General features: G+C 41.8%; 1 protein-coding gene across 1 annotated transcript in view; it reads left to right on the forward strand.

Moving 5' to 3' along the window:
* Positions 1-13,045, forward strand: part of COL13A1 (collagen type XIII alpha 1 chain) — a 127,483-nt gene that overhangs the window by 36,225 nt on the left and 78,213 nt on the right. The window contains exons 9-13 of the mRNA XM_060241182.1: positions 2,109-2,135; positions 5,165-5,227; positions 7,352-7,405; positions 9,349-9,435; positions 11,037-11,105. Of these exons, the coding sequence (XP_060097165.1) occupies positions 2,109-2,135; positions 5,165-5,227; positions 7,352-7,405; positions 9,349-9,435; positions 11,037-11,105 (300 nt within the window). The remainder of the gene's footprint in view (positions 1-2,108; positions 2,136-5,164; positions 5,228-7,351; positions 7,406-9,348; positions 9,436-11,036; positions 11,106-13,045) is intronic.

Consider the following 13,045-nt stretch of genomic DNA (forward strand, 5'->3'; position numbering starts at 1 on the left):
GACCTTTGTTCACAAGAGATACTTGGGATACAGAGAAAGGAAACACTTGTGTTTGCCTGTTTCCTTCTGTAAGTGTATCCCATCTAGGCTTGCCAATCCCCAGGTCCCATCAGGAGTTCTCCCGCTTTCCCAGGCTCCTTCCCACTCCCAGTCAGCTGGCCGTCGGGGGGGGGGGTGAAGCCCCGCCCCCACAGCCCCCATGTGCCTTTCCACCTCCAGAGGCTTAAGGCTCCGCTTGGAAAGGCTTCCTCTTGTGTCTGTAAGGCTGAATGGATGGTGTGTCTGTGTCTTTAAGGCTGAATGGGGGCGGGGTGGGGAGTAAACAGAAGAACGTGGCTACTGCCAGTGGCTGTGGTTGCACAATCTTTTCAGAGGTCCTTTGCATAGGAAAGGTAAACTTGAACCTTTGGTTGCTCTGGGTTACTTTGAAGAAGTTGAAAGTTCAGCAACTTGTGAGTATTATGCTGTTAGCCGCCCTGAGCCTGCTCCGGCGGGGAGGGCGGGATACAAATAAAAATTGTTGTTGTTGTTGAGTAGAGATGCCAGTCCTTCACTTCAGAGTCGTCAGAAATGGGGGTGGGGGGAGGGAAATGTCTGCCGGGCACTTCATTATTCCCTATGTGGAGATGGATTCTCATAGGGTATAATGGAGAATTGATCTGGGGGTATCTGGGGCTCTGGAGGGGCTGTTTTTTGAGGTGGAGGCACCAAATTTTCAGCGTAGCATCCAGTGCCTTTCCTCAAAACGCCCTTCAAGTTTCATAAAGATTGGACCAGGGGGTCCAATTCTATGAGTCCCAAAAGAAGGTGCCCCTATTCTTCATTATTTCTAATGTAGGGAAGGCATTTAAAAGGTGCGCGGTTCCTTTAAATGTGATGGCCAGAACTCCCTTTGGAGTTCAATTGTGCTTGTCACAACTTCGCTTATGGCTCTACCCCCAGTGTCTCCTGGCTCCACCCCCAAAGTCCCCAGATATTTCTTGAATTAGCAACCTTAATCCTATCCTATCCCATCCCACCCATGCTGCTGTTTCCCTAAATATTAGTTTTAGAATTTAGCTGGAGGAAAATGACCTATGGAGTTTTAAGTGCAAGGAAGAACCAGCAGCTAAAGAGGATTGTGAATCATTCTAACATACTGATTATCCTTGGCAAATACTAATAACAATTCTTTCAATTGTCCCATACCCAGTTTCTCCCTGGAATCCAACAATCCACCTCTTTCCTTCTTTTTAGGAATTTGGGGTCAGTTTCCAATCAGTTTCATGTTGATAAAAGAGAAATTCAAAGAGAGGCATGAGAGGAAGGGAGGTTCTGAAATATTTCAAAATTTTACTGTGTGCTCAGAGCAAGCAATGTCTTCCCAGACCAGACCTTCATATCTTGCCAGAGCACCACCTTGTGGCGTGTAACATAAAACAACTGCAGAGGCTGACGTTTCAAAAGGGTGCATTGGTATTTTTTCACAAAGAAAAAATTAGAAATCCCTGTTTTAAAGGAGAAAAAAGAGACTGAGGACACTTTTTAAGAGGTAGGCATTGATTCCTTTTTTTTCTCTTTTAAAAGAGGGATTTATCTTAGATTTCTTCTTGTGGAGAAATCGATGTACGCTTTTGAAACTTTAGCCCTTACTGTTGTTATTTTGGGGGAAAAAAGAAATCCCCTTCCCCTACCAACACTAACAAATACCCACTCCACAATCCCCACATTGGCATTACAAGAGAAAGTTAGATCTGGGAAACCTGAGTTGTTTTCATTGTACCTGACTCTGGTCCTACCCTCAAGCCTGAATATTCCCATCTTTTCCATTTTTATTTCTACAGATTTATCTGTTTTCTAAAATTTCTGGTCCAATTAAAGCTTATCGAATTTTGTAGTGAGAAATGTTGCATCTGTACACAGACACCTGGTGGGTGAGACCTGGTGGTCCTCTTTAAACAGATGTAAATACCAGTTCAAGTAGTAACACTGACAAGTTGTGCTCTGTCATGAATCCTTTGTGCTCTGTCATGAATCCTATACCTACTCTGCCTGTTAATTTTGAAATGGGAAGAGTCACTTTCACTTATTTAACTGTTTATATTTCTGTCTTTCCCCCCACAATGCAGGGTGAACCAGGGATCCCAGGAGCAAAGGTATTGTGCTTAAGGAAAATGACTGGTAAATCTGCTTAGTCTCTATTTTATTTTCAGTCTGTTAAGGAGATTACTGGTGTTATGGTCACAGCTTCAATGTTTTATCAGTAAAGATGTTCAGTGCAGTCAGTTTGTGTTAATCTTTCCTCTCCTTTTTTTCCATCTTCCTTCTCCTGTCATGGCCTGAAATTTATTTCCCGGCTAATTGTTTTCTTGATTACATCCTTGCTCATAATTCATACTGTATTAGAGCCCAAAGACATGTAAGCCTAGTACAGTGCTTTATGAATGGAAATGTGAATACATTTTGAATCCTTAACTTTTAAGTCATAAATCCCCAGTTTGTTTTCACTTCTTTGTTGTGCAGATCAAGCCCATGGCCATGCCATTTTTCATTTCCTCATGAAATATATGTATTTGAAGCAAGGGGGGAGGTGAGGAGGAATGCACAGGAATGCAGTTCTGGCTGGCTTGGTGTCAGGGGGTGTGGCTTAACATGAAAATAAGTTCCTGTTGGGCTTTTTCTACAAAAGCCCTGATTTGAAGTTTATTTTAATATCAGTTGTGTATAAATCAAATGTGACCTATTTTTAGAATAGGAAAATTTCTGGTAGCCCCTCCCCACCATTAGTTACTGTAGCTGAGTGTGACGTAATGCTTACGTGGATGAGATAGAAAGAAGAGTTCCTTAGGCTACTACACTAGTTTTAGAACAAACCTATTTGTGCAAATATTCCAGGATGTTCATTCACCACAGCTAACTTGTGAACCTCCTTATGAAGTTCATTGTGTTCCCCTGTGAAACTGTAACATCTTTCCATCTGGGATACCAGTCTTAACAGTTGTTCTATGTGACCATCCTGGAGTGAACTGGAGGGTGAGTCGCTGACTTCCAACTCTTCAGGAGTTATCTCTTGAATGTGTAAACAAATCAGAGACTGTCAATTTTGGATAAATTATCTTACAGATTCCAGAACTGATTCCTCAGTGGCAATTGCTCTGCTCCTGGGCTTCTGCTTGAGCCAGATCAAGCAATCGATTCCCCACCAGTTGCTGCGTGGCCAGCTTTTGATCCATGGCTACCTCCCATTCCCCTTGCAGTGCCCAATCTTAAAATTAAAAAACCCAGATCTGGTTGCTGCGAGGGGAAATGGGAAGTAGCTGTGGATCAAAAGACACCTGTACAGCAACTGGTAGGGAATTGATCACTTGAGCTGGCTCACACAGAAGCCTGGGGGTGGAGCAACTGCCGGTGAGGAATCAGTCCAGGTTTTTTTCTAGATGGTTTACCTTGATTCAGTTTGCATTTTTGAGTGTACACTTAGCAGTAGTCTAACATTATAGGACCTTAGTGATCCAGAAAAGTGGTGATGTGTGATTTGCAAAGGCTGATTCAAATCTTGTGGTCTCCCCCATGGTCTCAGCTACATGTGCTCAAGATGGAGTCCAGGTATGCCTGTAGACTGCATTGAATGTCTTGTCAAAATGGTTCCTTCTTCCTGATGCCTAGGGTTTTAATATTTTCCTTTATGAGCCCTCTCCCCCCCCCCCCCTTAAAAGGAAGATCTGTTTTTGCCTTCTAGCCTCCCAGGCTCTGTAACTAAGGTGTGACTTGGCTGTTGTCGCTATTTGCATTTATGGCACAGGATGGCTTCATGCCTGGGATGTGCATCATTCCCACCGCTCTTTCTCCTTACCTTCTGCTAGCCAGAAAAGGGCATTTTGTGACTTTAGGAGCACGTACAGAGTACAAGCCCAATTATGAAAGGCCTTAACATGAAAAGGGCATTTTGTGACTTTGGCAACCTGGATTTCTTCAGCTGCCATTGCAATGTGTGTTGTGTAAAGTGGACTAAGTCAGAATACCACCATTGTGGGAAAATTAACTGCTGAGAAAGAACATCAGTACTATAGTTTTCTCTCTGAAGTATTTATAACATGTTATCTGAGTGTAAGGTGCACCTGGTCTTCATTCGTCTGAGTATGCTGAAGGTATATTAAGACGAAGTGTTCTACATACCTTTTGCAAAAAGATAGTTTAACTAAACTGCTGTAATACTTTCATAAGATTTGTCATGATTGCTCACTCTGTGGGTTCAGAAGTAGTAATCTGTTCTCTTGAGTATCTTTTTTCACCCTTTGGTTGACTGTTCTCAAATCCTGCAATTTGCTCCTCAGTAATCACCTTGCTGAGATTTCTTCCTCCATTGATAGTCTGCCTTTAGTACTCACTCTCAAGGCAGAGTATGCAATTTAAAATACGATCAATATAATAATATAACCAACAATCCAATAGAAGTGGAATTAGTGCTAACAGTATAATATTTACAATGAAGGATACAATGAAAACTTCCAAAAATTTCAAACTATGATTCTGTTCCAGATAAAAAATGGCCTCCTGAGCAATTCTCTTTTCTGTGGAATAATAAAAGCATGGGAGCCTTCCTTCCTCATTAAGCAGGATATTCCACCAGGAGGGAGCCACAACAGAAAATGCTCTGGTCCTGGAAACTGTGGAAGTTACCATTTGCAGAATGGTGCCTTCAGAAGGTTTTACTCAGATGAGCAAAACTGCCATAGTGGGGGATCACAAATCTTGGGATGTGGCTGCTTTAGTTTCCTATTCGTCCCTGATCGTGCCTTGGACCCACCCTGAGCCTGCTTTGGCAGGATGGGTGGGATAAAAATCCCAACAAATAAATAATAATAAAATAAATTAACTAAATACATGAAGGATGCTGCATGCCCATCCAATGCTAAGAGCATATATCCTGAGACACTTCTCATGCTTTTGTGTGCTTCAGATGAACAGTGCCCAGGCTTGTATCAGTTTGCTCTGTACTTTTTGCCCAACCAATAGCTGCTCATTAGGTGACATGTTTTGTGGTTTTAGTATATCAGAGCATGAACTTTGGTTCTTTCCTACTGAGGTAGAAATTGCTTTGCTGTTGGGGCACATGATTTTGGAAATGTTATTGTACTTTGAGAACATAATTTATCTCTCTCTCTCTCTCTCTCTCTTAAAAAAGGGAGAACGTGGAATTGCAGGGAAGATGGGCCCCCCAGGTTTCCCAGGGAAAAGGGGGCATAGGGTAGGGCATTGTAAGATGCTTGGCCTTGGTTTTCTGATCTTCATTGCTTGTCTACCAACCCCATCCTTGTTCTGGTTGCTTTGAGCTGCATTTCTGTGCTTGGGAAGAATGCTTCCAGTTCCTTACTTACATTTGTGTGCTGTGCCATAAGAACAGGTTAATGGTTTTTTTGAAAGGTGTGAAAATAAATTAGATACGTTTAATTTTTGGACCAACTGATTTCAGGCACGGTAATTCATAGTATTACTGTTCAGAATACACAAAACATTAGCATCCATATCAAAGAAACACAAATAAAAATGTGGTGTTATGGAATCAATGGCATTCTTTGAAGCCAATATATCTCAGAGGAATAAAGGAACAGCTCTGCAGTACTTTTAGGGTTTGACTGCAGAATGGTTTGATTTGACCTATTCTGAGTGCATGATTACTTGTCAGGGTTATAAAGAAAACAAGCAGAGGACCTGCAAGAACTTGTGGTAGGGTTTTTATTTGCTCTTGTTTTGCCTGCCCCTACTATTTTATCTTTCCTTTCCCTGGCAGCCCCCATAACTTTTCCCATATGCCTCCTTCTCCCCTTCCCAATCACCAGCCAGCCTTCCTTTCTCTGCCCTCTTATCTTCAGTTTTCCCTCCACCAGCGGTATCTCCCTGGGAAAAGCTGGCCCCAGTTGTATGGTGGGGGCTGCAATTGGGCTGAGCCGAATTGTGTGGTGGTGCCCATTGGGCCCAGTTGTACAATGGTGGCCATGAAGCCTGGGCCAGTTGTGTGGGTGAAGAACCTCTGGGAGTTTTCACTGAGCCTGCAAAGCCAGACTGAGATATCTGCCATGAGCTCTATTTTTATATTATGTCTGTCTTAACCCTTGAAATATCAAATCAGAGAGGCATGATGGGAGCACAGAAGGATTTAGAAGATTGCTGGAATGCTTAAATATCTATGAGATGTAGTCACTGCTTACCATGAAGATGACAAAATCTATATGTCTGATCAGTATTGGCTCTAGGTACAGTTCATTAACTCTTTATTTTTCCCAGTCTAATTTGAAAAGAAAGCACTTTTTAAATGGCTTATGTTCACAAAGAACCTACAGCTCAGCTTTGCTTTTACGGATTTAGATGGGAGATGAAAATGTCCTTGTGCTTACACAATTTCCACTCATATTCAGAGCATTTTTTGCATGACCATGGACAAAATATGCAGAGTTTTATTTGCATGGTCATGTACATTTTGTCCTTTGCACCAAATACTATGCAAAGAATATAGTTGTCTGGAATAGAACTTGGAATCTTAAGAATTTATTTAATAGTTTTATTTTGACTTATAGGGTGTGGTGAAACTCAGATGGTAGTAAGAGAAGCTAGGCAGAACTTTCTGTGGACTGAGTATGGCAGTGGTCAATGAATGAGGATTTTACTATTCTGTAGTCCATGGCTAATATTCCCTACCATTTTTATAATTTCCCACCCCCATCCCCAGACATTTTGCTTTCCTTTCTCCATTCTCCTTTCTTTTTAAGACCTGCTTTCGTGATCACTTCACTGCATTGTTGCACAAAGAGAAGCATGCCCTATGACTCTCAGACTCACTACATGAAGTAGTGTGCTTAGGGCTGTTGTATGGGTGTTCTACCACCAGCAATATCTACAATTTTCACCTAATCCTCCTGTGTTAGACTTGTTAGACATGGGTGAATAGCATGGTTACATACTATTCTAATGATGTCTGTTCAATTATGAAGAGTGGTGCCAGCACATAACAAGGTGATCTAGAAGTTTCAAAGTTTACAAGAGGTGGCCAGTTATTGACATCCATGAAACTGTTCTGGACTAAACGGTTTAAATGCTATGGCCATGTGAGTGCATCTGGTGTCTTTTATTGTGCTATTAGTTGAGAAAATAATGGACATATGACCTTGGTGTAATACCAAAAAGAGTAATTCTGTTGGAAGAAGTGAGTACACCTGTTCTGAAAGTCTTGACCTTCAGAGTGAAAGCTAGAGGGAACAGGAGTGAACTTTAGACATGTTTGTTGCCTTGTGCCTGTAGGCAGCTTTATTGACAGTCAACTGGTCCTACATATCATCACAGCCAGTATCTTACCTCATCTGTATTCTGCCAACAGGGTGAAAAAGGTGCTCTTGGTGATCCAGGACCTCCTGGCAACTTAGGACAGAAGGTTTGTTTATTAAGTGAGAGAAGGTTTCCATGAAGCATGGTTCATTTTCTCAACGAGTTATTTGATCAGGTGTGGAATGTGTTGTTTAAAATATCCTGCAAAAATCTGGAGTAAAGTTAATCACCTGAATACTCTGTGTGTGTGTGTGTGTACAGACATGCACACTAGCTTAGATCAAGTCAGGCTATTGGTCCAACTAGTTCACTATTGTCTCCTCTGATGGGGGGGGGGGAGATTGGTGGCTCAGTGGTAGAGCATCTGCTTGGTAAGCAGAAGGTCCCAGGTTCAGTCCCCAGCATCTCCAACTAAAAAGAGTCCAGGCAAATAGGCATGAAAAACCTCAGCTTGAGACCCTGGAGAGCTGCTGCCAGTCTTCTTAGACAACACTGACTTTGATGGACCGAGGGTCTGGTTCAGTATGTGGCAGCTTCATATGTTCATATATGTTTATTGATAGTGGCTCTCCAGGGTCTCATTTAGAGAAAAGTGTTTCTCAGCACCTGCTACCTGAGATCCTTCTAAACTGGCAATACCAGGGAATGTCTGGGGCAGTGATTCTCTATATTCTTGGTGCTAGGGGAGGCTTTTGGAATCTGGCCCTGCTAGTAGATCTCCTGATAACACCCAGTTTTTGGCCACTGTGTGATACAGAGTGTTGGACTGGGTGGCCTGATCCAACATGGCCTCTCATGTTCTTAATAAACCTGCTGCCTGCAAAGTATGTAGTCCACTACTGAGATATATACTTACCAGATGTACATATTATTATAAAATTGGCAGCATGGTCTCTGAACTGAGACTGAATTTAGGAGAGACACTTAACAGCATATCAACGTGAGCTGCTTCTATATGGCAGGTATTCCCTATATTGCTTTCATTGCCCACTGTGAATGCAGAAGCAAGCATACTGGCAACACCTTATTTATGCTCTGCTTTTCAGCAGAATGGGGATCATAGTCCCCCCCCCCAACACTTTTATCTTCAGATCCCTGTGAAGAAGGTGAGGCTTGAAAGAGCGACTGACCCATAGCTAACCAGAAATCTTCCATAGCAGAGTGGGGATTTGGACCTGGGTCTCTCAAATCCTAGTCCAGCACTCTAACTACTATACCATGCCGGCTCTCCACATATAGGAATTTTCTGATTCTTCCTTTCCATGTGTTCTGCAGAAACATTGCATTGGCTCTCAGGGCGTAGTTGTCAAGGCTGCTACAATGAGTTGCCAACCCTTCTATTTCCTTGTTCTTTTGCTCACTAATGATCTATAGCTCTATAATTATTGTATTAAGATTTTAAACAGGTGTGGCAATAGATTGCTGTAGCACTATAGCAATGATTGATTTTTTAAAAAGTCCTCAAAAAAGCCACGTAGCCAGGAAAAATTAATGAGAAAACAGCACCCACAAAGGGATGACAGTGAGAAAATTATGCCATTATGAGGCAGACCTTTGTAGGGCCAGAAGTATTTACAGTTCCTTACATATGGTGTTCTAACGTATTAGGACAGCTAGATTCAAGTTCAATAGCACCTTAGAGACCAACAAGGTTTTTGGGGTACTAACTTCTGAGAGTCAAAGCTCCCTTTGTCAGATCTAACAAAGGGAGTGTTGACTTTTGAAAGCTTATAGCTTCCTAATCTTGCTCTTTAAGGTGCTTGGACTCAAATCTAGCTGTTCTGCTGTACATCGACATGGCTACTCTTTGAAGCATTAGGAAAGCATTCTCTCCAAAAAGATTGGAGTAAAACAGATTTGGAAAGGACCATGTTTTAAAATGTAGAAACCCCAGTGAGACATTGTTTGGAAATGCCAACAACTCCAGTTTCAAAGCTGAGGTGGGGAAAATCTACCATGTAGAAGCAGCCATGAAGAATAAAGCTGTTATCCAGAAAATACAAAGATATAATAAGCAATGGACAATTATTCATCTTTCTCTGTACCTAGGGAGAAAAAGGAGATTCTGGCAATGCTCTTGGAGGAGGTAAAGGGGAACCTGGACCACCAGGATTACCTGGATCTCCTGGACCAAAGGTAAATAACTTTCTCTGCCTTTTTTTTATAGGTGTAATGAATATTACAGAGTTGGGTGCCTGCAGATGCATTTGTGGAATATCACCTCTTTACTAGGGTATTTAAAGTCCTATCTGAAGCACAGTTGTATCCTTCAATATCCATGGTTAGAATGAAACTGCTGATTTGCTTTTTTTAAGCACTGAAAGCCAGCAAATCTTTGACTAGCTCTTCCAGGAGGAAGATGTTTTCTTTGAAAATTGTTTCTTTGAAATAGTTAATCAAAATTCCCTGCCTAGACGAATATGAAAGGCTCTGGAATTGGCAAAGAACCTCTTTTTCAAACAAGTTGTTATGTAGAAGATATGGAACACAACACAATAAATTTCAATATGAATTGAAAGTTTTGATCCTTATTGAAAATCAAAGTGACAAAATAAGTTATGATTGGCACTTACCTAATTTTGTTTAGGCATGTGCTACATATAACAGAGCCATATAAGATCAGATCTTCAGAATGAGAATACTGGGAAAAACTCATTTATCCCCCTAAATGTGGTTCAGTTCTTCTTTGTAAGTCATTATGTGTTTTAGTTATGAGGAATCATGGGAGGATATCTGGGTAAATACAACTATGTAATACTTATACTTACTAGCCTCCACATTAGAAGAAGAATCTGGAGTAGGAATTACTACGAGCCAGGGGAAATTGTTGTTTATTTCATTATTCATTTGATTTCTGATCCGGTTCATGTTTTGTTGGTTGGGGAGGTATAAAACTCACCAGGAGTCTTCAGCAGGCTCTCTGCCACCTATCCTCCAAGTTTGGCAGAGTTTGGATATGAAATGTCTAAGTTATAGCCTTCCAGAGCAGGTGCCCCCAGGAAAGCTGAGCTTCAGCTCTTACAACAACTCTTTGTGCTGCAGAATGGGAGTTCCATGATTGTTTCCCAGAGCTACCAGTCAAGTTGCTATGGGTGTTTCTCGTGCTCCCAGAAATCCACCCCCAGCATTGCTTGGAATTGTCTGAATCAGCACCAGGCTGTCTGGGAAAGCAAACTGCAAAAACGAACCAAATGAAACATCAAGGTCAGAACAAACTATGAATCGGGCCAATTCATGCACGAATCATGATTTGTGATTCTGTTTGTGCTCATGTATAATCTGGAGGCCCAAGGGAGCAGGGCCAATTTGCCCAAGGGTGATTGTTGTATTACTGTTCAATCGGAGGCGCTATATTCAGGAAAACTGACTACATTATGAAGGAAGATTTCCAATAGCCTAATAGATTGAGGTTCTGTTTGACCTCTCACACTTGCCTATTCACCTAGAGCAGATCTACTTCTAGTATACACTATAGCAATGGCTGAAAGTATGCAAATGAAACTAATAAATATTTTCAGATGCCACTATCCAAATACTGGTGCTTAAAATTTTACTGCTTTTTAGTTCAATCAAGCATTGATTGTAAAATAAGCATCTTAGAGCATTAGCAAACACCTGAAAATTATCCCCACCCAGATTTTGAATCCTCAGCTAGTTTAGAGAAACCAATTTTATTCCACTTATATTAGATCTAGATGGAAACTCCAGGTCCTAACCACATTCTGATTTTTTTTCAGGGTCCCAAAGGGGAACCAGGAAAGAATGAAATAGTGGATTACAATGGCAATATTAATAAGGCCTTACAGGTAAAACCCCCCCACAAGTCTAACAGGTATAACTAAGGGGGCTTGCAGTTCTATCTAACCAGCTTTATTGTCTACTTCTGTTTTATGCAGTTTATGTCCAATGGTTTGTTTTTATGTTGTTACTTTGTTTTAATTGTAAGCCACCTCAAGCAGGACTCTGAAGAGGGAACATAAAAATAGCCTGTCATTGTCATCATCATCATTATCATCAACAATACCCAAGTAACCTTTTTAGCCACTCAAGTAATGTATTCTACTGCACAAAATTCCTCACAAATTAACCTCCACCATTGCTGCATGTATTCAGGGAGTTAAATATATGGATCAACATGAGTTAGCAGTGTGATGCGGTAGCTAAAAAGGCAAATGTGATTTTGGGCTATATCAACAGAAGTATAGCGTCCAGATTAAGTGAAGTGATGGTATCACTTTACTGTGCTTGGTTAGTAGACCTCACCTAGAGTATTGTGTTCAGTTTTGGACTCCACAATTTAAGAAGGATATAGACCAACTGGAACATGGCCAGAGGAGGGCAATGAAGATCGTGAGGGGTCTGGAGACTAAGCCCCATGAAGAAAGGCTGAAGGAGCTGGGTATGTTTAGCATGGAGAAGAGACAACTGAGAGGTGATATGATCACCATCTTCAAGTACTTGAAGGGCTGTCATATAGAGAATGATATGGAGTTTTCTGTTGCTCCAGAAGATCAGACCAGAACCAATGGGTTGAAATTAAATCCAGAAGAGTTTTTGACTAAACATAAAGAAGAACTTCCTGACAGATTGGTTCCTCAGTGGAACCGGCTTCCTCAGGAGATAGTAGGCTCTCCTTCTTGGAGATTTTTAAACAGAGGCTAGATGGCCATCTGACAGCAATGATGATTCCGTAAACTTAGGCAGATCATGAGAAGGAGGGCAGGAAGGGTTGCATCAGTGCTTAGTTCTCGTGGCCCTTTCTTGCATGCCTAGGGAAATGCTGATTGCCACTTTGGGGTCAAGCGGTTTTTTTCCAGACCAACTTGCCAAGGATCTGGGGGTGGGATGTTTGTTGTGCCATCTTTTGGGCATGGAGCAGGTGTCACTGGGGGTGCATGGGAAGAGGTATTTGTGAAGGTCCTGCACTGTACAGGGGGTTGAACTAGATGATCTTGTATGTACCTTCCAACTCCATGATTCTATTTTTACAGCAGTTGCAACCACCATGCCATGAAATTGGCAAGTCCCAGTTCATCCATTGCCCCCTCCAAGTTGGACACTACCTCCTTTAATGCTTACTCCAGCATCAGGCTCCATCCCTCAAGCTTCCTGACTATGGCAACTCCAGCCCTCTCATTCCCTGGGGGACTCCCTCTCCCCTAAATGCATCTGAGGCAACTGTCCATCCTTAGCCCACCAAGTGCAGGTCCTGCCAAACCCACCCCATAGGAAGACCTTGTCCAGTCTCACTGTGCAACTGTCCTTGTCCCAATATCCCTTGAGTGACCCCACCATGGTCAGCCATGGGGTTGGTGAGCCACCAGCCTCTCAGTCTGTGTCCCACCTGAGTGTGGTCCTTCTCTCCACCACAGGAGGATCCCAATTCAGATGTGGATCTGGGTCCAAAAGCAAGTCTACTTCCACATACAGGTATCCTTTGCCTGGATTGGAATTATAGTCTATTGATCAATTCATTCAGGGATTTATAGAGCAGTTCTACCTGTACAAAGTCTGAGTCATTTCAGACTGTTACCCACCTGTTGTTAAAAGTTCAAAACAGCTCAGTCTTGACAATATCTTTCAATAGTCAAGCTGCACTCTACATTGTCACTTATACATTCTATGCCATCATGTAGAGAATACTAATTCAGAGAAAATACACAGCCTTATTTTTTAAAATACAGCACTACAGCTCTTGCCAACGATTTAGTTATTACAGGAATTATGGAGCATGTTTTAATAAGAA

The sequence above is a fragment of the Heteronotia binoei genome, chromosome 6 (genome assembly GCF_032191835.1).
Source record: "Heteronotia binoei isolate CCM8104 ecotype False Entrance Well chromosome 6, APGP_CSIRO_Hbin_v1, whole genome shotgun sequence".
NCBI lineage: Eukaryota > Metazoa > Chordata > Lepidosauria > Squamata > Gekkonidae > Heteronotia > Heteronotia binoei.